This window comes from Adiantum capillus-veneris, chromosome 7 (assembly GCF_014529385.1).
Source record: "Adiantum capillus-veneris isolate H3 chromosome 7, ASM1452938v2, whole genome shotgun sequence".
In the NCBI taxonomy this organism is placed as follows: domain Eukaryota; kingdom Viridiplantae; phylum Streptophyta; class Polypodiopsida; order Polypodiales; family Pteridaceae; genus Adiantum; species Adiantum capillus-veneris.
In genome coordinates, this window is record NC_140937.1 from 112,511,749 (window position 1) to 112,539,700 (window position 27,952).

The window sequence follows — 27,952 nt, forward strand, 5'->3', positions numbered from 1 at the left end:
TTCAGGTCACGACAGCGATTGCAAGTGAAGAGGTCTTGCTAATAAAAAGGTTTAAAGGCATATACCAATGTACGGAGACACACATAATCATTCAATGCGTATGTCATATGATTCGAGAACAAAAGGACCAACTTATGGGCATGACGCAAATATAGAAGCACTGATGTCTCAATCAGGTCCAAGTGCACCACATGCCCAAGGGCAAGAGCAGACAAGCCTAAGGTGTAAGACTTTACTTCGGTGATGCATTTTGACTGTTGTTTTGTTTTGTTTTGATTTGTGTGTGTGTGTGTGTGTGTGGATTTTTTGTGGGGTGGGGGGGGGGGGGTTGTTTGTTAGAGCGAGGGGGAAGTTCCTTGCATGTTTGTTATTCCACTGAAAAAAGCCCTTGAAAGTGGGAGCTTCCCCTTGGTAGAGGCTTAGGTCTGCCTGTCTAACCACAAGAAGGTTTATAAATTTTCTCATGTAGGAAAATGGAGTCTTTTTCAGTGTTTTTCATACAATGCATAACATCATGAGCTTCTGCTCGAGAGGCACCGCATACCTAGCTAGGTACGATTGGGGGCAGGGGACCACCGGCCCCCCACCGGGCCGGCGGTCCCCTGCGCCCAATCGTACTTAGCTAGGTATGCAGTGCCTCCCTCACAAAAGCTCATGATGTTGAGGTAAGTCACAATGTGGGAATTATTGTGAGAATTTGTCCAAAAATTCTTGTGAACCATTCTTTGTATCAACTCCTTTTGTCTATTCTAAACTTTCTCAAACTGAAAGTTGGCAAGGGAGGTCCTCTATGAAATGCATTTCAAAAACTTCTAAGAGAGACAATGTGGCGGGGATGAAACATGCTATTATTAAACTTCTTGGTCTTTTTCTTTTCAGTCTGCAAGATTGGAAATCGCAAATGAGGCTTCCTCCTGCAGACACTCGCTACAAAACAGAGGTTTCATTTTATGATTGCCTTCAATGTGGGCCTTATGGTGGCCAGTTGGAAAAGCACACTCGTCATGATGTCTGAAAGTGATTGTCATATGCAGGATGTAACGGCTACGAAGGGCAATGAGTTTGAGGACTATTTTTTGAAGCGGGAGCTGCTTATGGGAATCTATGAAAAGGGTTATGAGAGGCCCTCTCCTATTCAAGAGGAAAGCATACCTATTGCATTGACGGGAAGTGATATATTGGCAAGAGCTAAGAACGGAACTGGAAAAACTGCAGCCTTTTGTATTCCAGCAATTGAGAAGACTGATCCAAGCAAAAACGTGATTCAAGGTGAACACACTGTGTTGTCATGTACTCAGCATAAATTGATTAAAAGGTTGACTGGTGATGCTGCTATTTGGAAAAGCAAAGATGATAATCACAGCTTCTATCTTACTTCATTAAATTCATGTGCAAAAAGGATTATGTATTTGACTTTTCTGGTCTACATGGCGAGGGTGCAACTCGCAGAGTGGCTGCGTGGTGAGGGCGTGGTTTGCCACGCGAAAGATCCAGACCACGCGAAAGATCCAGACTTTGTTCATCCTGGTGTTGCAAGCTTCTTCAAGTACTGCGCTGCTGCAACTGCTGCTGCTACTACCCCTGCATCTAATTCTCAGCCCCCAGCTGTAGTGAGGAAAAGGTGTCGTGCTCTCTATAGTGGGTGCTCCTCGGTGCAGTATGCATGAAACCTTACTCCCATAGAAGAAACATCACACAGGAACATGACTCAAGCACAAAAGCGAAATATGACTCAAAACACAACTGCAGACTCCACTCAATGGAACTCAACTCAATGGAACTTGACAAGCTCAAAGAACCATACTACTCTGGCTGGAAGTACACACAGCTCCAAGCTGAAGACTCAAGTTATTTAGTTACTGTGGAAACATTGGAAGAGGGTGTACCCTCAGGCAAAGATTGAATAGAGACTCCATAACAAGGCATAGATTTGGTAGCGTCCAACCACTCCAGCATATCTTTGTCTGACTCGTCAGGTGGAGTAGGCTGTTCGAATTCAAGGCTGGTCTCTAGGGACAAAGAACTATGCTGTACGACGGGATCCATGCCTCCTTCTAGGCGAATGGGTTGCATTGGGGAGCCAGGAGTATGTATCCACATGGCGTCGTTTCCCCAATCATGAAGTGCTTTAGTGTGTCGCAGCCATGGTCTACCAATGAGCAAGGGAAATCCGCCCTCAACCGGGGGAAGACGAACCATAACATAATCCAAGTTAAAGGTAAAGTCTTCTACCTGCAGAGGTCCCTTGTCCACTATGCCCATTGGGTAGACTGTTCGCTGGTCGGCCGGCGGGGGCCGAGTAGGTTGTAGATCGAGAGCTAACATAGTGAACTCGCGCATCAAGTTGATGCCAGATCCATCATCCACTATCACTCCTGACAATTACCGCCCCAAGACGGACACGGTGAGACGAGGGCTTCTATAATCAGTGAGGGGAGCAGCGGGATGGGATATCATATAGGACTCTGATGGTCGCACTAGGAGGTGCTCGCCACTAGGACTTGCTCCGGGGTAAAGTGATTGAATAACAACAATGGTGTCACTTCTAAAACTCGCATCTAGCCGCAACATGTCATAGAGGGACACTTGTTGGAAGGTGTTCTTCAAGATTGTCTCTGTTGTAAGCTTTTCTTTTTCTACCAGTGGTTTATCTGGGACCTTGATCTTCTGTAGATCGGAAACTGCTTCCAAGAAGGCTTCATCAATATCCGAGAGCAAAGATTTGGATTCTTGCTTGTCACTGGGTGATGGCTTGTCAATAGTTTAAGGCAGGGTATCCACTGTTGTGAGAATATGTGGGGGAGTTGAACGTGCTGGAATGCTAAGACCAAGAGTGGCTCTTTGGGCCCGAGTGAGGACGTCCGCTGGCTCCTCTACCAATTGGAGCTTATCTTGAGGGGTAACCACATGGGCAAAAGGGGACGGCTGAGGAATGGTGCTAACTGCTATCCAATTGAGCTTCGGAAAGGTAAACTCATTTTGGCTTTGACTTGGGGTTCGAAGCCGTGGATGCACGAAGTTTAGGGCAATCCTTACTGTAGTGATCCTTTGTTTCAGGGCAATGACGGCAAGGAGGGGACCCTTCTGGCAAGGGGCATTTGCTTTGGTAATGTCCATGTTCCCCATATTTGTAGAACAAAATGGGTCGATTCACGAAGGGCGTGGTGGTCCTACTCCTGGTGCACGGAGTTGGAGTTGGAGGCATAGAAACTTTGAGGGGATGAGGGAGCATGGGCATGATAAAAGCTCTGAGAGGGAAAAGTACTCTGCATACCTTGCATAGGAGGGGCTGTCAGCAAAGGTGGCATGTGGTTTGGATGCCCATAGGGGGAAACCATGTTGGATGCAGGTGGTGGCCCTTGTTGAACATTAAGACCGACTTTACTGTATTTGTCGCAATCCCTTTAGGTAGTAGCAATCCTTGTCCTCGTGCCCAGACTTTTCACAGAAGTGGCAGTAAACCTGAAGGGGGTATTCATGTGGAGGGTGCCCTGGAGAGCGGCATGAGCTACACCAAACCATAGCCTTAGTCTCTTGATGAGACCTGAGCTCTTATAGCTCGCGCTTAATTTGGTCCAAAGCCTCGTGATGTGGAGGCTTCTCTTGTCTAAGAGAGAAGGACCTCTCCTCTTGAAGGGCTCGCTGTAATTTTAGGGCTTCCAGTTCCTTGCGTAAAGAGGTTATTGGATCAGAGGGACTTTCGAAAAAGACGGAGGTGGTCTCTACCGGAGGAGAGTCGGTGAACAGCTTCTGAGCTCCTATCCGAGTAGCCGTTGCTACAAATTTCTCCAGAGTGGTGTCAGATCAGAGACTCTCTCGGAGTTTTTGCTGAGAGCTTTTGGGAAGAGCCTTCTCCACCCACTTATTAACCATAAATTCACCTGGTTGCTGAGGAAGCTTAGCGACCAAAGACTTGGTTCTGGTCATGAGTTTTGCAAAAGTCTCATTTGGCTGGAGCATCAGGTTGGCCAATTCATCTAGAACCTTCTCTTAGAAGTCCCCTGGCCTGAAAGCTTCACTGAACTGTTGTCGTAATGTGGCCCAAGTTGTAAAGTGGTTCTCTGCAAATTGATTGTACCATTTGTCGGCTAAGCCATCCAAGGTGGATGGAAAGAGTACTAAGTAGGCGTCTTCTCTGTTGAGACCTCGACCCCTACAGAGGGATACAAACCTTCAAGCATGGTCGTCAGCATCCTCTGTGGAGAGATCCTTGAAAGTCGGAAAATTAATATTCACCTTAGCTAGAACGCTTGTGAGCTCCTCCATGGTTGTCTGTGCAGGAGCGTGTTGCAACGGAGCTTGCTGTAACATAGGGGATGCGGCGTTTATTGATGGGGGTGACTGGGAAGGTGTAGGAATGGTTGAAGGGAAAGGTAGGGGTAATGGGGCTGGTGGACTTCTGCTTGGCACGAAGGGTTGACGCTTCCTGTGGTAGTACTTCAAAGGACTTAGTAGTGGGCTTTGTCGCTCTTTTGACTGCCTTGTATGTGTCACGCAGTAACCAAAAGCCCACCCAAGCTTTGGGGACGAAGACCTTTACTTTCTGCACACTGGTCCAGACTCCACTAGACCAAGGCGAGTGACTAGACCTCCTGGCTAGAACTGGAAGAGAGAGGACTAGACCCAGCCTAGAGACTAATAGACTAGGACGAGAGACTAGACCAACAGGTCTAGACGAGCAGGTTGAAAACTAAGCAGGTCTAGGGAAAACTAGACGGGACCAAGCTGAGGCAGGCCCAGACCTGTGCAAATAAACCAAGTGATACAAGGAGTTGAAACCAGTAGCTTCTCGACTCGACTTTCGATGGAGTGAGACTTCAATTGAGGTCCCACCGGGCGTGCCAAAAATGAGAGCTCCTGTAGCGAGGAAAAGGTGTCGTGCTATCTATAGTGGGTGCTCCCCGGTGCAGTATGCATGAAACCTCACTCCAAGAGAAGAAACATCACACAGGAACATGACTCAAACACAGAAGCAAAATATGACTCAAAACACGATACGACTCAAAACACAACTGCAGACTCCACTCAATGGAACTCAACTCAATGGAACTTGACAAGCTCAAAGAACCATACAACTCTGGCTGGCAGCACACAGAGCTACAAGCTCAGGACTCAAGGTACAATGCGGTTGTCGAGGCTCCAATGTGCAGGGAGAGTGCCAGTGGCGTGCGAGACCTAGACTCAAGACCCAAGACTCAATGCTAAACCATACAAAAGTGGATAATGATGCGTGTCCCCGACTGGAACCAACCATTCATATGTATCTCCTAAGAGTCACCAACAGCTGGCAGATATCCCAATCCAGCTAAGCCTATCTCCTAACTGAGGTGGTGGTGATCTGGCCACGGTGTCCACTGGACCACCATCCGTCACACTTGCCACATGTCACTGCCCAGGCGAGAGTCCGCCTAGAGTGAACTCAAGCCCAGCTGCAACTAACTGCTTGTCCCATGCCAGTGACACTGTAGCCCTGCTACACCAGCCCGCCACCACTTGTTGCAGCCATTCAGCCCACTCTAGCTTCCATCCTCATGCACATATATCACACACAAAGCACGTTGCATATACCCATACACACACATACATTGCATGCCCTCCACACCCTCCATCATTATTATCACACACCACTTATAGCATCATCCACATACACACAAGCCAAGGGGTTTCTTCTCTCCATCTTCGTTTGACCGACTCCTTATCCTCCCACACAACTGCAGACTCCACTCAATGGAACTCAACTCAATGGAACTCGACAAGCTCAAAGAACCATACAACTCTGGCTGGCAGCACACACAGCTCCAAGCTCAGGACTCAAGGTACAATGCGGTTGTCGAGGCTCCAATGTGTAGGGAGAGTGCCAGTGGCGTGCGAGACCTAGACTCAAGACCCAAGACTCAATGCTAAACCATACAAAAGTGGATAATGATGCGTGTCCCCGACTGGAACCAACCATTCATATGTATCTCCTAAGAGTCACCAACAGCTGGCAGATATCCCAATCCAGCTAAGCCTATCTCCTAACCGAGGTGGTGGTGATCTGGCCACGGTGTCCACTGGACCACCATCCGTCACACTTGCCACATGTCACTGCCCAGGCGAGAGTCCGCCTAGAGTGAACTCAAGCCCAGCTGCAACTAACTGCTTGTCCCATGCCAGTGACACTGTAGCCCTGCTACACCAGCCCGCCACCACTTGCTGCAGCCATTCAGCCCACTCTAGCTTCCATCCTCATGCACATATATCGCACACAAAGCACGTTGCATATACCCATACACACACATACATTGCATGCCCTCCACACCCTCCATCATTATTATCACACACCACTTATAGCATCATCCACATACACACAAGCCAAGGGGTTTCTTCTCTCCATCTTCGTTTGACCGACTCCTTATCCTCCCCTTTTTGGCCTTCTCTTAATAGTATGGCCTCAAAAGCCACCTCCGACATAACCAAATTGGAGGGTAAGCTCACCGGCACCATCAACCACAACAAGAAGCTTATGGATGGCATAGTTACCAGGAACGGGAACGGGGAACGGGAACGCGGAACAAAATGCCATTCCCTGTTACGGGTACTCACGCTTGAAACATGGAACGGGGATTCGGAACGGGAACTTGGAATGGGAACGAGGAACGGAGACCTGAAAACGGCCATTCCCTGTTACTATGATGGATGGTAACGTTTAACACCATTTTCACGAGTCTGATTGAGAAGGAGATGGAACAATGGCGCTAAGAGAAGGACGCCATGACAGTCTTGAAGAGCACAATGCAAGAGGAGATTGATCTCCTCATAGGAGAAGTAACCTTTCTTTACGATCAAATCACACATGAAGGAAGGGAGATCACCACCGAAACCAAAGAGCCTCTCAAGGAGGAGCTCACCAAAGCTCTTACCGAGAGCATTGATGGGAAGCTAGAAGCCACCAAGGAAGGTTGGGTAGAGGTGGTCAAGAAGAACATCAAGATGGGAGGCCAAAGAAGAAGCTCAAAAAGAGGAGCTCCTACGTGTGCATACCACCATAGAGGAAGAGAAGGTGCGACATCTTGGCACCTCAACATACGTGTAACTGGCATTGAAGAGAAGAAGGATTCCACTCCTAGAATAGATGAAAAGGGTTCTGCAAGTGGATCTGCAAGAGCTTACGCCCCCTCCTATCTACCTCTATGATGACCTTACCAAAATGAAAATTGTGTATAGGTGGTATGTGGAAAGTACACCAAGGATGCAAAGAGGGGGAAAAGACCTTCTACAGAGATGGACGGGTCATCATTGATGGTTGCCTGAGGCAGTAGCGTTTGGTGCCTATGGAACGAAGGCTAGCCCACCTACAAAGATACATATGGAAGTTTGGAATTGTAATGGCTCACTATGGGACAAAGGCCAGCCCACCTACAAAGATACATATGGAAGTGTGGAATTGTAACGACTCACTATGGGCACAACCTGAATGATTGGAGCATGTGATGGAGGGTAGTTTCTCTAGAGGGAGAGGGGGGCCTCCCTAGAATCCATGGAAACACCCTCCTCAAACCCCTCCAGTAGAGCAGGATGACCAGGGAAGAAAACCTTGACATCAAAGCGCACCCACATCCCCCCAACCGCGCCCCCCTGCCCCCCCCAATACACACACATACATTGCATACACTCCACACCCTCCATCATTGTTATCACAAACCAGTTATAACATCATGCACATACACAGAAGCCATGGGGTGTCTTCTCTCCATCTTCGCTTAACTGCCTCCTTATCCTCCCTTTTTGGCCTTTTCTTGATAGTATGGACTCAAAAGCCACCTCCGACATAACCAAATTGGAGGGTAAGCTCACCGGCACTATCAAACACAACAAGAATCTTATGGATGGGAATGTTAAAACACCATTTTTATGAGTCTGATCGAGAAGGAGATGAAACAATGGCGCCAAGAGAAGAATGCCATGACGGTCTTGAAGAGCAGAATGCAATAGGAGATTGATCTCCTCATAGGAGAAGTAACCTTTCTTTACGATCAAATCACACATGAAGGAAGGGAGATTACCACCGAAACCAAAGAGCCTCTCAAGGAGGAGCTCACCAAAGCTCTTACCGAGACCATTGATGGGAAGCTAGAAGCCACCAAGGAAGGTTGGTTAGAGGTGGTCAAGAAGGAAGGCCAAAGAAGGAGCTTAGAAAGAGGAGCTCCTAATTGTGCATACCACCATAGAGGAAGAGAAGATGCGGCATCTTGGCACCTCAACATACGCGTGACTGGCATTGAAGAGAAGAAGGATTCCACTCCGGAAAGGGGTCTGCAAGCAAGTCCCCCTATGTACCTCGAGGATGACCTTACCAAGATGAAAATTGTGTATAAGAGGACATGTATGTGGTACACCAAGCACGTAAAGAGGGGAAAAAGACCTTCAGCAGAGATGGACGGGTCATCATTGATGGCACTTCATGCTGGTATGCACAGATGACATCATGGTTTCAGATGCATGGGTTCACCATGGACAGACTGCCCCCTTTCTAGTACTCTCTTCAGACACCCTCGATGTCTCTTACACGGGTGGAGATTACTAGACTCATTAGTCAGGACTTGATCCAGCTGGATACCAGGAGGACATGGATAGAGCCACCACAGGAGTTGGGCACGAAGATGGCTTTCTATAGAGAGCATCTTCTCCACCTCACAGGAGATGGGTTTGTGATTCGACCCAGCGACATGGATAGACATATGTCTCATGGTTTGCGGTGTCATTGGTCAGATACACACATTCTCACATCAGCTGGAGATTGAGACTGGTAGATTCAGAGGGATACCAGCAGACAAAAGGATATGTTGCTTATGCCAGCTAGAGCCAGAGAGAGAGCTACATTACATATGTCATTGCACAGTGTACTATGAGATTCGGGGCCGTTTCCACTGCTTATTTAGAGAGGGTTTCTGTCCTTTCTCTAGGGTCATGAGTTATGAGGATCAGAGATGACTTGGGCTATATCTACTTAAGTTACACAGATATAGAGACACTTTACTGGGGAGAGCTAGAGAGAGACAGTCCCAGAGACGGATTACAGATTATGCTGCTCATGGCGGGCTGCTGGACGCGCAAGGCTGGGGTTGCTGAGCGCACAGGGGCTGCTTTGAACGCGCAAGGCTGTGGAAACGCAGGGGGAGCAGGTCATGCAGGTACACCCTCTCTCTCTCTCTGGGAGTACCCACAGAACTCATTTGGGGGGTCATGGCATTGTACAAATCAGTAGTAGGGCATGTACGCACCCCGGAGGGACTTTCTACACTGGTTCACTCCACTATTGGGGTGAAGCACGGCTGCCCGCTCTCTCCTACTCTTTTCGGTATGTATGTAGATGAGGTTTCTGACTACATTGACAGCGATGGGGATAAAGGTGCTCAGTTGGCAGGGACATGGATTCCACTTTTGTTATATGCTGATGACATAGTGTTGATCTCCGAATCCCCAGATGAAATGCAACGTCAATTGGATGCTTTGCATACGTTTGCCCACGAAAGTGGTTTGTCTGTCAACCTGGGTAAAACCAAGGTTATGGTGTTTAATACCACCCCACAGTGGATCAGGAGGTCAACACCTACATTCACATACGGCCAAGAGACGGTGGAGTACACAGACGCTTACACTTACCTTGGAGTGGTTTTTAGCGGACTTGCATTCTCACTCAGAAGAGCAGCAGAGACCAAACTTACTAGAGCCCACGCAGCATTGGGTAGATTGGAGAGGATGTGTTCGCAGGTTCAGTTTCAGGAGCCCCGGACGAAGCTCTGGTTCTTTGACACCTTGGTGGATTCAGTACTGCTCTATGGAACCGAGATATGGGGACCTTCGCTGGATCACCACGGGCGGCTGGGTCGCTCAGACGGATGGGAGAACATGGAGAAACCTCTCGTCTCTATGATCTCGCGGCTCATTAGAAGCAAGGCATCAGTACCACGGGCCATTATCCGAGCAGAGCTAGCGGCCCCCCCACTTGTGGTGGAGGCGCTCACCAGATCAGTCTCCTTCATAAACCGCACATGGGCACTTCCTAGAGACATATATGCTCGCATAGCACTCGAATCCTCTCGACAGCTAGCCATACAAGGAGATACAACATGCTGGTATGGGGAGATGACATCATGGTTTCAGGCACATGGGTTCAGCATAGACAGGCTGCCACCATTCCAGTACTCATTGGATGCACCATCTCTCACTCTTACACAGTCAGAGATCACCAAGCTCATCCGCCAAGACCTGACCCAGCTAGACACCAGGAGGACGTGGATACAACCAGCACAGGAATTGGGCACGAAGATGGCTTTCTACAGAGACCACCTCCTCCAGCTGACGGAAGATGGTTTTGTGGCGAGACCCAGATACATGGATACCCACCTGTCTCATGGGATACGATGTGCTATCGGCCAGTTACGCACATCTTCTCACCAGTTGCGGATTGAGACTGGGAGATACAGCGGAGTACCAGCAGAGGACAGGACATGCCCCTTATGTAACATGGAACCTGAGACAGAGCTACACTATACATGCCGCTGCCCCGTCTACTACGAGATACGAGGCCGCTTCCATTGCTTGTTCAGAGAGGGTTTTGGACCGCTGTCGAGAGTCATGGGATACGAAGATCAGAGATGCCTGGGTTTGTTCTTGCTCGAGCTGCGCAGACACAGAGATAGCCTGATGAATGGCGAGGCTAGCCTGTCTCAAAGACGGATCACAGACTTCTTCAGAGCAGACACGGGACAACCGCAAGAGCCACTCCCACAGCAGAGCTCCCCCCCGTCTCATACCAGAGGCACACTGATTGACCGAGCGATTGAACTGGGGAAATCCAGGCGCCCGCGACTGCGAAGAACTACACAGCATCGATGAAGGCTACGACAGAAAATTCGGAGCACGCTGGCCAGACATACACGACGCCCGGTCAGACTACTTACCATGGAGGAAATTGATGAGATTCGCCAATGACCGATGCTAGATCTCTTGTGATTCAGCTATCCCAACAAGCCGCCCATTATTCTGCTCAGTTTTTTGCTTGACTCACATAGACCAACTTAGGACCCCATAGTATATATCTTTGTTTTGTACTGTTGTTAGGTTATTTTGTTACTCTGACTTTGTATCAAATACACCACTTTGTAACTTTTGGGTCTCATAGGTCATTGTGGCCTTTTGAAGACGTTAATATAACATTTCATTTCATTTCATTTCTGACTCTCTTTCTCTCTGCAAACACGCTGTAACAGGCTACACAGCAGCAGTCATAGCAGTGCACAGGTGCACACTCAACAGTACGCGCAGGCGGGCAGCTTATAGCAGTGAAATGTGGGGGTTTGGGCGCTCTCGAAGGCTGCACACAACAACAGACTTGCTGGTTTGCGCAGCCCCACTCCTGCCCTGCTGGTCTGCGGAGACCCTCCTCCACCATCGCGCAACCCTGCTGCTGCTTATCAAGTGCACGCAGAGCAAGCAGTATGTGCTGAGCGAAGCAGGCAGCACACGTTGTACAATGCGAGTGATGTACGGGGCTTTGCAGCAGACCTAGGACAGTTTGGGCAACAGGTCGCGACAAGGTGGGTCTATTTGCAACAGACCTGGGACAGTTTGCACAGCAGGTTGCCATCGCGTTTAGCCAGTTGGGTTGGAGTAAGAGAACCCCATCAGTACTCAGCAGTGTTACTAAACACGAGCAGAACTGAGGGCCTGCATAACAGGGGTCGTTACGATGGAGGTCATGAGCGCTTCACCAGTTTGCAAGTCTTGTACGAAGGCGACCTTCATGCTTACAAACAAGCGGATAACACAAGTGGAAAGGGAGATGAAGGTATGGAAAGCAGAAATGGAAGGATTGTGGAAGGAGAAGGCAAACCTTCTTCAAATGTTCCTCAACAAAGGCACGCAATGGAAGAAGGAGAAAGAGGACGTGCACATAGAGATACAAGCACTTAAGGCGGATTCACAAGCACTCAAAGAAGAGGTCTCAGCCCTCAAGCAAGAACTTGCTGATACTAGATAGAGCAAGCAATGGACTAGAGGAAGGTGAATTCATGCTCACAAACAAGCATATAACACAAGTGGAAAGGGAGATGAAGGAATGGAAAGCAGAGATGGAAGGATGGTGGAAGAAGAAGGCCAACCTTCTTCAATTGTTCCTCAACGAAGGCACGCAATGGAAGAAGAAGAAAGAGGACCTGCACATAGAGATACAAGCACTTAAGGCGTTGTCAGGAGTTTTTTGGAGCAAGGGATTGCACATATGTACATACACATGCATGGTGCATCGAATAAAGGATTGCCTATTTTCCTTAGCCAGGTGGTTACGTGGGGCCCACATGTGTACAGGTAGGACACCATGTACATAGTGCATCGATTTTCACTATTACCAGTACTAGTGTGTTTTTTCTACAATAATGAGGAGTTAGTAGCGCGTAAAACTTCTCGAGAAAGCTATCCGCGGGCCGACGACATGAGGTAAGCAGGTGCGTCAGATGGCATCTAGTGACGTCAGGAGGCCGAACGGGGTCAAATACTTGCACGTGGATGAGTACGGACACAACGTGGATGTTTTCTTGTGATAATTATGCAGAAAGGTCATCATGAGGACCATCTTTTGGGGCCACTTCACGTGGTGGCGGGATGCATTATTGGAAAAAGCTGAGTGCCAGGTGTGCGCATGGATGCAGCAGGGTGACAACTATGCACTGTGACGTCAGTTTTTGGCGTGTTCGGGGTCTGTTTGAGGTCATCTAAAAGGCCAAGGGTGCCCAAGTAAAAAAGCTAAGTGTGGGAACTAAAAAAACTAAGAGAAGGCCAGAAAAAACGTGGAGAAGAGAGGAGGAACAGTCGCAACTGTGTTTTTGGGGTTTTTGGAGCCTGTTTTGGCCGTAAACTGGTCATCCGAGGTCGGATTTGAGCACTTTGACATTGTAGACTGGGTTTTTGGGCCGTTCCGGACGCGATGGCGCTGTCCATTTTGCCAAATTCCTCACTATTTCTCTGTTGTTTTGGCTGTGTAAGTTTGTCCTATGAGCGAAGCTTCTGCTCCAATTTGTGATTGTATTTGGTATCTTTTATCCATATTGTGTGAGCTATTTGCGCCATTGGTGTTGGCCCAAGCTCAATTGTATCTAAACATCAGAAATTCTCCTCTTTTGAGCTGAGTTTTTTGGGGGTGTGTGTGTGTGTGTTTGTGTGGAGTGGGCAAGTAGATAGTCTCTCTCCTCTCACTCCAGAGGTGTGTTCCCTGTCTCGGCCATGTGTGTTGTGGAAGCCGAGTGGTGCCTCATAGTGTGTGTGTGTATCATTCGAAGAGTGTGTGTCGGGTCGTTATAGAGGCGTTGTGTGTGTTTTCATCCCGCTCACATTCTTTTGGCGCCCCCACGGAGGATCTTCTTCAAGTACCTTCTGCTTCGAGCTTTAAGCTTCGAGATTCGGGATTACAGGTTGCAGGTTGCAGATTATAGGTTACAGGTTACAGGTTACAGGGACAGGTACAAGTACAGGTGATTCACACAGGTACAGGTAGCTGGAGTACAGTGATATACTAGCTTTGGTGTCACTTGCAGTTGTTGTGGGTATGCATCACTTGGCGCCTGTTTGAGCGCATTGTCTGTTGGATTGTACGTTACTTGTAGAAACTGCCATGGTACGCCTTTGTGGAGCCATATATGGTTTTATTTGGCAGTCCCAGCCATTTCTGAGACTTGGTCTGGAAGATAGTCATTTCTGAGACTTGACTATACGCAATTTGCATTAGCCTTCGTGTGAGGGTCGATAGCGTGAGGTTTTATTGAGCCGGGGGATTCTCAAATGTGGAGATCCTTTCGGTGATACAGGTAGCTAGAGCACCCTTTTCGTGACCTCGCCATAGGCTATGTACTAATGAGTCCTATTTGATGCTCGGGTTCTATTGTTGACAGTTTATGTATACATATACAGTCTATATTTTGGGTTCCTACTGCTCTACTTCTGGGAAAACTCTGCTAAAATTTTTCCGAGTTGTGATGGCTGGTTTTTTGGTCTTTTGAGCCATTTATGTTGTGATGCTGCTGAAATTTTGGCAAAATCAGAGGATAAGTTAGGTGTGCCTTCTTGGGAGCTGTATGGTTGGCTTTAATGGATGATCAAAATGGCCCTCCATTCACTCCATTTCATTTAACTCAAAGAATCCAGATAAATGTTCATGTGTCTAGGAAGATTTTTTTCCAGCAGCGCATAGTCTTTATGTTCGGGCCAAGAAGATTAAGAGAGATCCTGGAATGTCCTTTGCTTGTTGTAATTCCGATGATCAACTATGAAAACTCATTCGATGTGCATGTGTTTGTCCTTATCTAAAGTTGAGCTCCATTGAAGTTTCTGGAATTGAGTCAGTAAAAGTTTTGGGTTCTTGCACGTGTGTTCAAAGGGGTTCTCAAAGCATTGAAACTTGGGTAGCCATGGCTTTCTCTTATCCGGAGTTTCACGGAAGAAGTGATGAAGATGTGGAAGACTTTTTGGAAAAGATGGAGGTTGCCTGCATTAGCAACCAGATTCATGACCTAGCGCAGATGTTACGCCTTCTCCAAATTTGTTTAAAGAGTGATGCACGAGTCTGGTCCAAAGCATTTGAAGAGGAGTTGCGTGCAGCGGATCCACCTGTAAGATTGAGTTGGGACAATCTAAGGCATGGGTTGGAAGTGGAGTTTGTGAAGATAGAAGATCCTGACAAAGTGTGGCAAGAAGTACAAGGTTTGGTGCAAAAGGAAGGTGAGCCAGTAGATGCGTACATACGTAAGTTCTCATTGGCATGGGAGCGGATGTGCAAGGCCTTAGCACCACAGGTACCCCCACCTGACATGATGAAGAAGGACAGGTTCTTGGCCGGTCTTTGGGAGAATATACGTTGGAGAGTGGAGCTAAAGAAGCCTAGGACATATGAAGATGCACTAGAGGTAGCAAGGAACAAAGAGTGGAAGTTGAGGAAAATGAGCCAGTTAGGGGTGGAGTTTTTGCCCATGAGGTCTGAATTTCAGCCTATAGAGTCTTTACAAGGTCGCATGTCAGGGGTTCATCATGAATCAGTGGTTCCTGTTACTACTCAGATTATGCCAGCAGTGGTCACTACATCGGTGCAAGATGATGGGCTAAGGCAAGACATGAGTCAAGTGGTAGATTTGATGAAGAATCTCAGCCTAAACATGCAAGGTCAGGTGGGAAATAATCGAGGTCGAGGGAGGTTTGCAAATCAGCCAGGAGGTGAAGAAAGGCCTAGGAATGGTGTTGGACAAAGCAATGGTAGGTTTTGGAGGCAGACGCCCACATGTTACAATTGTGGAGAGTTGGGTCACATCAGCCTGCAATGTGATAAGCCACCAAGGATGGGGGGAGACATGTATCCATTGCCAAGACAGGTGTTAACTAGGTCAAATGATTATGGCATCGAAATTAAGGGAGATGAAGGAACCAGTGGATTAACCCAAGAGGAAAAGGGAAAGACAAAAGTGCTAAGTGTAGTCACCTTGGAGAAGGCATCAAAGCTAGAGGATACATTAGTGATGCCTATTGGGAAGAGGACCATTGAGGATAAGGAAGGAAGAAGTGCCCCAGGTCCTAGTAAGAAGAGTGCTGGAAGAGAATCATGAAGGCGCATGTAGCGGCCATTTTACTCTAAAGATCACCTTGCATAAGATCTTGCAAGAGGGGTATGTATGGCCTAGTTTGCACAAGGATGTTCACCATTGGTGTAGGTCTTGCAATAGGTGTCAAGCATTTGGGAAGAGAGTGTTGAAGCCAGAGCTACGAAAAACCATTATGGCGTTTGATGTGTTTGAAAAGTGGGGGATTGATGCAATAGGCCCGTTACCTATCACAAGCAGGGGCAAAAGTTATATTTTGATTGTAGTAGACTATCTCTCTAGATGGGCAGAGGCTATAGCAGTAAAACAGATCACTGCAAAGGATGTGGCAAAATTTGTGTACGATGAAATATGTTGCAAGTTTGGGGTGCCACTGGAGCTACTTTCAGATAAGGGGCCAGGATTTAGAGCTAAACTGCTAGATTTTTTATGCGCGAAGATGAAGATTAGGCACCAACATACCACTCCTTATTACCCGCAGTGTAATGGCTTAAATGAAAGATTCAATGGTGAGTTGGTACAAATTCTTTCTAAAGTGTCAGAGCACCAAGGAAAGAATTGGGATTTGGAATTGCCTAGTGCATTATGGGCTTACCGTACTTCGGTGAAGACAGGTACATGGTTTACTCCATTTCATTTGGTGTATGGAAAGGAAGCACTATTGCCCGTGGAGGTAGAGTTGCTTGCGGTCAAGATGCTAGAGAAGCTACTTGGGCCGCCTAGTGATGCATTCGAAGAGAGGCTCTTACAGCTACAAGAGGTTCAGCTGGATAGGATGAGCGCATTGGAACATTATGGGCAGATGCAGGATAAGTCTTTGGCAAAGATAAATGAAAAGGTCAAAAGTAAGGGTATTAAGAAGCATGACTTGGTTTCGCGCTACAACAGTAAGCTGGACAACACCTTCCAAAAGAAGTTTCAAATTAAGTGGGAAGGCCTTTTCAAGGTAGTGGAGTGTTTTCCGAATGGTACATATCAGTTGGCTAACGTGGATGGGATTTTGCATAAAACAAGGGTAAATGGTTTGCGTTTTAAATTGTATCATGCTAGATTGATGATGGTGGAGCAGGATGAGCTGTCTGTGGAGCAAGTGATGTCTGTGAGGGATGAGGAGACCTATGACGCAGCGAGTCTCATATCTCTCTTTGCTGCTGCTGATCATGAATGATCTAGCGGACTAGGGGATGGGGCAAATTATGTCAGGATTTTTTTGGAGCAAGGGATTGCACATATGTACATACACATGCATGGTGCATCGAATAAAGGATTGCCCATTTTCCTTAGCCAGGTGGTTACGTGAGGCCCACATGTGTACAGGTAGGACACCATGTACATAGTGCATCGATTTTCACTATTACCAGTACTAGTGTGTTTTTTCTACAATAATGAGGAGTTGGTAGCGCGCAAAACTTCTCGAGGAAGCTATCCGCGGGCCGACGACATAAGGTAAGCAGGTGCGTCAGATGGCATCTAGTGACGTCAGGAGGCCGAACGGGGTCAATACTTGCACGTGGATGAGTACGGACACAACGTGGATGTTTTCTTGTGATAATTATGCAGAAAGGTCATCATGAGGACCATCTTTTGGGGCCACTTCACGTGGTGGCGGGATGCATTATTGGAAAAAGCTGAGTGCCAGGTGTGCGCATGGATGCAGCAGGGTGACAACTATGCACTGCGAGGTCAGTTTTTGGCGTGTTCGGGGTCCGTTTGAGGTCATCTAAAAGGCCAAGGGTGCCCAAGTAAAAAAGCTAAGTGTGGGAACTAAAAAAACTAAGAGAAGACTAGAAAAAACTTGGAGAAGAGAGGAGGAACAGCCGCAACTGTGTTTTTGGGGTTTTTGGAGCCTGTTTTGGCCGTAAACTGGTCATCCGAGGTCGGATTTGAGCACTTTGACATTGTAGACTGGGGTTGTGGGCCATTCCGGACGCGATGGCGCTGTCCATTTTGCCAAATTCCTCACTATTTCTCTGTTGTTTTGGCTGTGTAAGTTTCTCCTATGAGCGAAGCTTTTGCTTCAATTTGTGATTGTATCTGGTATCTTTTATCCATATTGTGTGAGCTATTTGCCCCATTGGTGTTGGCCCAAGCTCAATTGTATCTAAACATCAGAAATTCTCCTCTTTTGAGCTGAGTTTTTTGGGTGTGTGTATGTGTGTGTGTGTGTGTTTGTGTGGAGTGGGCAAGTAGATAGTCTCTCTCCTCTCACTCCAGAGGTGCGTTCCCTGTCTCGGCCAGGTGTGTTGTGGAAGCCGAGTGGTGCCCCATAGTGTGTGTGTGTGTCATTCGAAGAGTGTGTGTCGGGTCGTTATAGAGGCGCTGTGTGTGTTTTCATCCCGCTCACAGCGTCACAAGCACTCAAAGAAGAGGTCTCAGACCTCAAGCGAGAACTTGCTGATAGAGCAAGCAATGGACTAGAGGAAGGTGAATTCCAGCTCTCGCTGATAGAGGAAATCAAGGTCATCAAGGAACAGGTACGGATGATCAAAGAGGAAGAGAAACAAAATGGGGCAAAGACGTCTTTGTGGGTGGATGTAATCACGAAGACTCAGAAGAAGGCAGATGAGGTTGAGAAATGGATAGAAGTCGCTAAGAAAGGGAAAGGGAAAGAAACCACATCTATCCCCACTCCTACAATCATCAACATGACTTTAAAAGAAGAGCAGCGAAGGAAGACTAGAGCTTTGCACATACGATAACCGGTTTAAAAGACCGAGATGATGTGGAAGGGGAAGTCAAAGAACTTCTCCGTATGATGGGTAGTGAGGCTACTCATACAAAGGCATGGAGGGTAGGGAAGAAGACACAAGGAAATGGGGAGACTTCAAAAGAAAGAGCTCTAATCATGCGCTTCCCAGCCATGGAGGCAAAGAAGGACTTCTTGAAGAAGCGCCCTACACTAAAGAAAACGGGCATATTCCTTGGAGATGACCTCATACTCACACAGCTTGCTCATATGAAAGAAGTTATGCCCGAGATAATGACAGCTCGAGAGAAGGGGAAAGTGGCCTTCTACAGGGATGGACGAGTGGTTATTCTGGAGAAGCGTCCCGCATGACGCATGACGGTGCAAGATCTGTGGCTACATGGAATTGTAATGGATCTTTGCGCCTTGATGTAGGGGCCTTTGAGGACAGTTTCACAGGGAGAGACATCATTTTGTACTCTGAGACGCATGAGGCCCCAGGGAAGTTCATGCCCCATGTGAGCGGATACAGATGGGAGACAACTTGCAGACAGGAGTCTCGATCAAAGCGCAGAGGACAAGGTTCAGGAGGAGTGACAATCTTATTCAGGGAGGAGCTATAGTCACTGATACATATAGCTCGGAGGGATGAGCATGCTAGGTACATCTGGGTGAGACTAAAGGCAGAGACAGAAAGATATCTCTACATCGCTATTTGCTATTTCCCTCCTAGTACGTCAGTATATGCATCACCTAGAGGACAATTCCCCTTTTCTATTTTAGACGATGATATATGGGAGTTTTCCAGAGATGGCAACATTATTATCTTGGGGGATTTCAATGCTAGGACTGCCCATCACCAGACAATATTCTATGGTACCTCAGAGGAGTTGATGTGGGAGCTTGATATTACAGAAATGGCCCTGTCTAGATTATCACAGGATGAGAAGCACACTGAGTATGGCAGATACTTGATTGATATGGGGATTGCACATGGATTGGCCATTTTGAATGGCCTACAGAGATTCCCTGCAGGCTGGTGGTTTTACATGCTTTCCACATCGGCATGGCGCTAGTATAGTGGATTATGTTATGGCTCTGCCAGGACTCATTCCTTCCTTTCAGGATTTCGTGGTGGGAACTAGGCCGGTTGGGGTAGCAGTCGATCCTGCTATCTTGTCTTTCACTCTATCGTTCTAGTTCAACATAGCTCCATTGGGAGAGGCCTCCACACATACTCGGTATACCTTCACGAGGGAGACAGATCACGTGTACACTGATTAGATATACAGGCAGTTATGCACTCAGGAGCCAGGACGACCACTAGATGAGCTAACCAGATTTTGACAGAGACGCTACATGATGCAGCATCAGAGGCATATCCCCACAACCAACCTACATGAGACGATCTGGGAGCATGCCTTAGAACAATTGGTATGATGAGGAGTGTAGAGAAACGAGGATCAGATTACAGAGAGAGGTGCTCATGGGTACTACTACACATAGACAGTCACGGATTATCTTCTGCCGCCTAGTGTGATGAAAGAAGAGGGCTACCCTATCTCAATTAGAGCGTGATCTATATCAGCTGTTTATGAGTCAGGACTCTAGTGAGGCATGGAGGCTTTCAATGAGCACTCTCCACCGGCAGCCATCACTTCCACAGAGACATGGGGGGAATATGCTACATCTCTCTGTACAGCATCGGGGCAGCCACCTTTGCGTGACCCTCCAGAGGCATGCCCAAAAACATGTACTTTCTTTACTGCTGAGAGGGTAAGGAAAGCCATTGACAAGATGAAGACAGGAAGAGAACAGGATCATGATGGTCTGGTAGCAGAGCACTTTATCCATGCTAGAGATATTCTTGTAGAGCCTTTTGCTATGATGTTTAATAGAGCCATGTATGAGGGTTTCCCTGAGACTTGGAGTATGTCCACTATTATGCCTATCTTTAAGTCAGAGATCCTATGCTTCTAGGGAATTACTGAACCATCATGGTTGGTCACACTCTACCTAGGCTATATGCATCAATTCTTGAGCATGAGCTGAGTGGATGGGCAGAGAGAGAGGGCATATGGGTAGCAGGACATGCAGGGTTCAGAAGAGGTTTCTCCACTCTTGACCAGATTTTGACACTCATAGCCATTATTGAGGAGGGTAGACACCATGGCAGGAGGATATATTGTAGCTTTGTGGATTTCCGCAAAGCCTTTGATACAGTGCCACGAGCTAGACTCATACGCAGATTGCAAGACATGGGGGTGTCCACAGAGCTGATATGGGGAATCTCAGCTTTATACAAGACAGTGGTAGGACAGGTACGCACTACTCAGGGCATGTCCGACATGGTTCACTCCACCATTGGGGTGAAGCAGGGTTGTCCCCTATCTCCGACTCTCTTTGGGATATATGTAGATGAGTTTTTAGATTATGTACATACAGAGGGTGATAGAGGTGCTCAGCTTGCAGGGACATGGATTCCGTTGCGATTATATGCTGATGATATTGTGCTGATCTCCGATTCTCCAAAGGGGATGCAACGTCATTTGGATGCATTGCATGTATTTGCATGGGACAGTGGATTGTCTGTGAACCTTGGTAAGACCAAGGTAATGGTGTTTAACACCACGACGCAATGGGTAAGGAGGTCTGCCCCCACTTTTACATATGGTCGAGAGACTATGGAGTATGCAGATACATACACATATCTTGGGATGGTTTTCAGTGGTCCAGTATTTTCCCTGAGGCATGCAGCAGATACGCGATTGACCAGAGCCTATGCAGCATTGGGGAGACTTGAGAGGATATGTTCGTAGGTTCAGTTCCAGGAACCTCAGACAAAGCTTTGGCTCTTTGACACTTTGGTCACTTCGGCCATGCTAAACGAAGTGGAGATATGGGGCCCCTCAGTTGATCATCATAGCAGAGCTGGCAGTACTGATGGATGGAGATATATGGAGAAGCCCTTGATGTCTATGATTTCTCGGATGATTAGGGCCAAGGCCTCAGTACCACATGACATTGTTAGGGCGGAGCTTGCTGCTCCTCCATTGGTAGTGGAGGCACTCACTCGATCCGTTTCATTTATGCATAGGACTTGGGCTCTCCTAGAGACAGATATACTCAATTAGCACCAGAGTCTTCATGACAGCTGGCATTACAGGGAGATAGATCATGTTGGTATGCAGAGATGGCATCTTGGTTTCAGTTACATGGCTTTAGTATGGACCGGCTACCCCCATTTCAGTACTCTTTGGATGCACCCTCCATCTCCCTCACTAGGGCAGAGATTACCAGGTTCATCAGACAGGACTTGATTCAGTTGGATACAAAGAGGACATAGATACAACCTACACATGAGCTAGGTACGAAGATGACTTTCCATAGAGAGCATCTTCTCCAAGTCACGGAGGATGGTTTTGTGATCAGACCAGGATACATGGATACTCATCTATCCCACGTGCTATTGGTCAGATACGCACATCCTCACATCCGCTAGAGATCGAGACAGGCAGATTTAGAGGAGTACCCGCTGAGAAAGCGTGCTCTCTCTCTCTCTCTCTCTCTCTCTCTCTCTCTCTCTCTCTCTCTCTCTCTGTGCCCCCGGGCTTAGTATGTACCATCAAATCTTTATCAATGTCTCTTGCTGAAATTACAGACCCAAGTAACATTTGACAAAAGCTCTTGTAAATTGCAGCTCTTAAAAAATTATGTGTTTCATGTGTTTTTCATACAGCGGGCAGAGATTGTTTGAGCATGTAGACGCCCCAAAGCTCCAGGATAATAGACCCAGAGAGTACATCACCGGCCCTTTCGCAAGATTCATATACAGCATGAGGAGACCAGAGAGAGAGAGAGAGAGAGAGAGAGAGAGAGAGAGAGAGAGAGAGAGAGAGAGAGAGAGAGAGAGAGAGAGAGAGAGAGAGAGAGAGAGAGAGAGAGAGAGAGAGCATGCTTTCTCAGAGCGTGCTGCTATGCTATGGGGACTCCATCCATGCATGCCATACTACACCTTCAGTTTGATACCCACTGGAGCTAGCTAGTCCTTTGCATATCATGGTTGTACTCCCTTGTGTCTATGTTTCCACATCCATTAGAGCTAGCACTCCATCCCCCTCATCCCTCATACTGATGTACCATTCCCTCCCCCCGTCAGTCCTTTTTTTTTGTGGCAGGTTAACTTTCAACGTTTTTGTCCTTTTTTTTGGTTACCCAGAGGACACACATGTCCACTGTTCCGTCTGATAGGCCGATCTCGGACCTCTAGATGATGTCAATAAAGCTCTCTCTTGATGCAGGAGACAATGTATGCATAGTGTGGATGCATATGTGCGCTTAGTGGCTCTTTTTCGGACGGCGATTAAGCATGACGAAGCTGAGTGATAAAGCCGACCCCCTAGAGGATGCCATTCAAAAGTGCAAAGAGGAGATGATGGAGACTATTACCAAGATGAACCGCAATCTTTGGGCACAATAAAAATGCTCGAAGGACGCGTCCTGATCCAAGGAAGCAAGATAAACGCACTGAAAGACCGAGTGACGACTTAGGATGAAGAGATTGCGTCACTCAAGAAAGATCTCGCCGAAGCACGATCAAGCAACACACTGGAAGAGGGCGAATTGCAACCCTTAGTAATCGAAGAAATCAACACGATCAAGGAGCAAGTACGGGCCATCAAAGAGGGAGAAGAGCAACACAAAGAGACGACGACTTCTTGGGTGGATGTTCTTACAAAAACTCAGCAGAAGGCGGATGAAGCCGAGAAATGGATCGAGGTGGCCAAGAAAGAAAAAGGCAAGGAGATAACGTCCACGTCCACACCCACTATCATTAATCAGACACTAGAGGAGGAGCAAAGAAGACGTGTGCGCGCTTTACATGTGAGAATTTGCGGTCTTAAAGACAAAGGCAATGTGGACGAAGAGGTAAAAGAACTCATGGCCTGATGGAGGTTCACGAGCCGACGCACACAAGAGCCTGGAGAGTGGGCAACATAAAGAAAAATGGAAGCAGTGGGAAAACCTCAAAAGAAAGGGCACTCATCCTCCGTTTTCCTTCCATGGAAGCGAAGAAGTCGTTTTTAAAGAAAAGGCCAACTCTTAAAGAGACGGGCATTTTTCTCGGGGATGATCTTACCCTCTCGCAGATCGCTCATATGCAAGAAGTAATGTTGGAGATTAGAGCAACAAGGGGAAAAGGCAAGATTGCCTTTTACCGAGATGGAAGAGTAGTAATATTGGAGCGACGCTCCACATGACGGTGCGAGACTTATGGGACCACACTCAAAGTGGCGGCCTGGAACTGTAATGGATCCATGCGGCTTGATGTGGGTGCTTTTGAGAATAGCTTTACTGGAAGAGACATCATCTTTTACTCTGAGACACACCAGGCCCCTGGGCAATCCATGCCTCACATCAGTGGATACAGATGGGAGACAGCTTACAGACAGGAGACTCGCTTAGTGCACAGAGGACAGGGCTCGAGGGGAGTGGCAGTGTTATTTAGAAAGGATTTGCAGCCATTGATACATATAGCCCGTAGGGATGAGCAGACTAGGTACATGTGGGTGAGATTGAAAGCAGAGACAAGCTGATATCTCTACATTGCTATTTGCTACTTTCCCCCGAGTACGTCGGTCTATGCGTCACCCAGAGGACAGTCCCCCTTTTCTGCATGATGGAGCTGATGGTTATATTGTCTTGTGGGTGACTACCATGGGTCTGTACCTTGCACTTTCCTTTTAAGGGTGAATCTGGGCCTATCCTGGATTCATCTAGGTATATAGATGGGATCTACAGACGCCTGTGCATAGAGGAGCCAGGGCGACCTCTGGAGGAGCTTACTACTATACTGACACAAACACTACATGATGCAACAACAGAGGCATACCCACATACCCAGCCTGAGCAGAGACGCTGTTCGGGGAGCATGCCCCAAAACAGTTGGTATGATGAGGAATGTCGTGACACTAGAGCTAGACTTCAGAGGGAGGTGCTTTTGGGGGACATCATTCATAGGCAGTCACAGATTGACTTCCAACGCCTAGTGCGGCGGAAGAAGAGGGCATTTTTGGCTCGCCTAGAGCAGGATCTATACCAGCTATTCTTGAGTCAGGACTCACGTGAGGTGTGGAGGCTCTTTCATGAGTGCTCCCCCCCCCCCCCCCCCTGCCATCACTTCTACAGAGGCTTGGGGCCAGTATGCATCATCTTTGTACACAGTTCCTGAGTAGCCCCCCTTCCTGATCCCCCCCCCATCCATGCCCACACGTGTTTTTTTCACCGCTGAGATGGTGAGGAAGGCCATTGACAGGATGAGGATTGGGAGAGCATATGATCATGATGGCTTAGTGGCTGAGCATTTCATGCATGCCAAAGATTTACTAGCAGAGCCTCTAGCAGTTATGTTTAACCGTGCCATGTGTGAGGGCTTGCCTGATACCTGGAGCCTATCAACTATTGTACCTATCTTCAAATCGGGAGACCCTATTGAGCCTGGGAACTATCGCACTATCATGATTGGATACACATTGGCACGGTTGTACGCATCTATTCTTGAGCAACAGCTGAGTAGATGGGCAGAGAGGGAGGGGATGCGCGCAGCTGGGAAGGCAGGTTTCAGGAGGGGTTTCTCTACTCTTGACCATATCTTGACACTCAGAGCCATCATTGAGGAGGGCAGATTGCGTGGGAGACGGATCTATTGCAGCTTTGTGGATTTCCGTAAAGCATTTGACAGAGTGCCCAGAGCTAGATTGATGCGTAGATTACAGCAGATGGGAGTACCCACAGAGCTCATTTGGGGGGTCATGGCATTATACAAGTCAGTAGTGGGGCATGTACGCACCCCAGAGGGTCTATCCACACTGGTTTACTCCACTATTGGGGTGAAGCAGGGCTGCCCGCTCTCTCCTACTCTATTTGGTATGTATGTAGATGAGGTTTCTGACTACATTGAGAGAGATGGTGATAGAGGTGCGCAGCTGACAAGGACATGGATTCCACTATTGTTATACGCTAATGATATTGTTTTGATCTCTGACTCTCCGGAGGGGATGCAACGTCACCTGGATGCTTTGCATAGGTTTGCCCAAGAAAGTGGTTTGTCCGTCAACCTTGGTAAAACCAAGGTCATGGTATTTAATACCACCCCACAATGAATCAGGAGGTCAGCGCCCGCCTTCACATACGGCCAGGAGAAGGTGGAGTATACAGATGCTTACACTTACCTTGGAGTGGTTTTTAGTGGGCCAACATTTTCATTGAGGAGGGCAGCAGAGACTAGATTGACGAGAGCCCATGCAGCATTGGGTAAATTGGGAAGGATGTGTTCACAGGTTCAGTTTCAGGAGCCTCGGACGAAGCTATGGCTCTTTGACACTTTGGTGGCTTCTGCATTGCTTTATGGAGCTGAGATTTGGGGACCTGCATTGGATCATCACGGGAGGACAGGCCGCACTGATGGATGGGGGGACATGGAGAAGCCTCTGGTCTCTATGATCTCGCGGCTCATTAGGGCCAAGGCTTCAGTACCACGTGCTATTATACGAGCAGAGCTAGCTGCTCCCCCCCTGGTGGTTGAGGCGCTCACCAGATCCGTCTCCTTCATACACCGCATGTGGGAACTTCCCAGAGACAGATATGCACGCCTTGCACTCGAGTCTTCTCAACAGTTAGCCATGCAGGGAGATACAACATGCTGGTATGGGGAGATGACATCATGGTTTCAGGCGCATGGGTTCAGCATAGACAGATTGCCTCCTTTCCAATACTCACTGGATGCGCCCTCTGTGACTCTTACACAGTCCGAGATCACCAGGCTCATTCGCCAGGACCTCACTCAGCTAGACACCAAGAGGACATGGATACAGCCAGTACAGGAGCTAGGCACGAAGATGGCTTTCTACAGAGAGTATCTCCTCCAGCTTACGGAGGATGGTTTTGTGATGAGGCCGAGATACATGGACACTCACCTGTCTCATGGGATACGATGTGCTATTGGTCAGATACGCACATCTTCACACCAGCTGCGGATCGAGACTGGGAGATACAGCGGAGTACCAGCAGAGGCCAGGACATGCCCCCTGTGTGACATCGAGCCCGAGGCAGAGTTGCACTACACATGCCACTGCCCCGTCTACTACGAGATACGAGGCCGCTTCCATTGCTTGTTCAGAGTGGGCTTTGGACCATTTTCTAGAGTCATGCAATACGAGGATCAGAGTTGCTTGGGTTTGTTTTTGCTCGGGCTGCGCAGACACAGAGAGAGCTTGATGAGAGGGAAGACTAGCCAATCTCAGAGACAGATCATTTAGAGCTGCCACTGAACACCCGGAGGAGTTACTACCACAGCAGAGCTCGTCGCTTTACACCAGAGGCATACTGAGCGACCAAGCGACTGAGCTGGGGAGATCCAGACGCCCATGACTGCGGAGGACTACACAGCATCGACAGAGGCTGCATCAGAGGATCCGGGTCACTTTGGCTCGACATGCACGACGCCCGGTCAGACTATTGACCATGGAGGAGATTGATGAGATCCGCCAGCGACCGATGTTGGATCTCCTGTGATCTAGCTATCCCAGCTAGCTGTTTTAGCTGCTTAGTCCACACCCAGCAATCTAGGATTCCATAGTATTTTATTTTGTCATTTTGTCATTTTGTCATCTTGTTACTCTGACTTTGTACCAGACCCACCACATTGTAACTTTCTGGTCTCATAGGTCACTTTGGCCTTTTGAAGACGTTAATATAACATTTCATTTCATTTCATTTCTCTTTCTCTCTCTCTCTCTCTCTCTCTCTCTCTCTCTCTCTCTCTCTCTCTCTCTCTCTCTCTCATGACAATTGCACCAATTAGATTGGTTTGGTTTGTTATAAACATGCTTTGCCTATCTATTTGTGATTGTCATTTAAGGTTGAGTTTTTGAGGAAATAGATAAATTTCAAATATATAATCTTCTCCTTCAAATGTGATTTGAATTGTCTTAGCTTGTTGAGAGAAAGACACATACTTCTTAAATCCTATCATGGAATTTTTTTGCATGATCATATGTGAGCTCTTTTATTGCAGCTCTGGTATTAGTTCCTACCCGAGAGCTAGCTTTGCAAACATCACAAGTCTGTAAAGAGCTTGCCAAGCATTTGAGCATCCAGATTATGGTTACCACAGGTGGTACAAGCTTGAAAGATGACATCATGCGTCTATATCAGCCAGTGCATATTCTTGTGGGTACTCCTGGAAGAGTATTAGATTTAACCAAAAAGGGAGTGTGCAATCTCAGCGAATGCACAATGATGGTCATGGATGAGGTAGTAATTTCTATCCTGTTGGTTTTCTTCTCAATGGTTTATTTTCTTTTTTGGCTGAATAAAGATTGAGGTTGGTTTTTATGTGCAAGTCATGTTTACAACAAAAGTTTAGTGATGTTGCCTGTTGGTTTTTTTCTCAATGATTTATTTTCTTTTTTGGCTGAATATAGATTGAGGTTGGTTTTTATGTGCAAAGTCATGTTTACAACAAAAGTTTAGTGATGTTGCAAGCTGGGTCCCTAAGAATCTAAAAAATTGACTCAAGCGTGCTAGGATTTTCACAACGTTTGCATGAGTGCCATGATATCGAGTCAAATGTGCTATGTCC

At 47.5% G+C, this 27,952-nt stretch overlaps 1 protein-coding gene across 8 annotated transcripts in view; it reads left to right on the top strand.

The window, feature by feature from the left end:
* LOC147454446 (DEAD-box ATP-dependent RNA helicase 8-like) overlaps window positions 1–27,952 on the top strand; it is a 131,454-nt gene that overhangs the window by 21,979 nt on the left and 81,523 nt on the right. For 7 of the 8 annotated variants that reach the window (XR_015188625.1, XR_015188626.1, XR_015188623.1 and 4 more), the window contains exons 4-7: window positions 6–222; window positions 880–940; window positions 1,035–1,269; window positions 27,386–27,624. Coding sequence is in view for 4 of the 8 variants with exons in the window: in XM_086516403.1 (XP_086372529.1) it covers window positions 68–222; window positions 880–940; window positions 1,035–1,269; window positions 27,386–27,624 (690 nt within the window). In the remaining 4 variants the exon portion in view is untranslated. The remainder of the gene's footprint in view (window positions 1–5; window positions 223–879; window positions 941–1,034; window positions 1,270–27,385; window positions 27,625–27,952) is intronic. The other variant, XM_086516401.1, reaches the window with a different exon arrangement.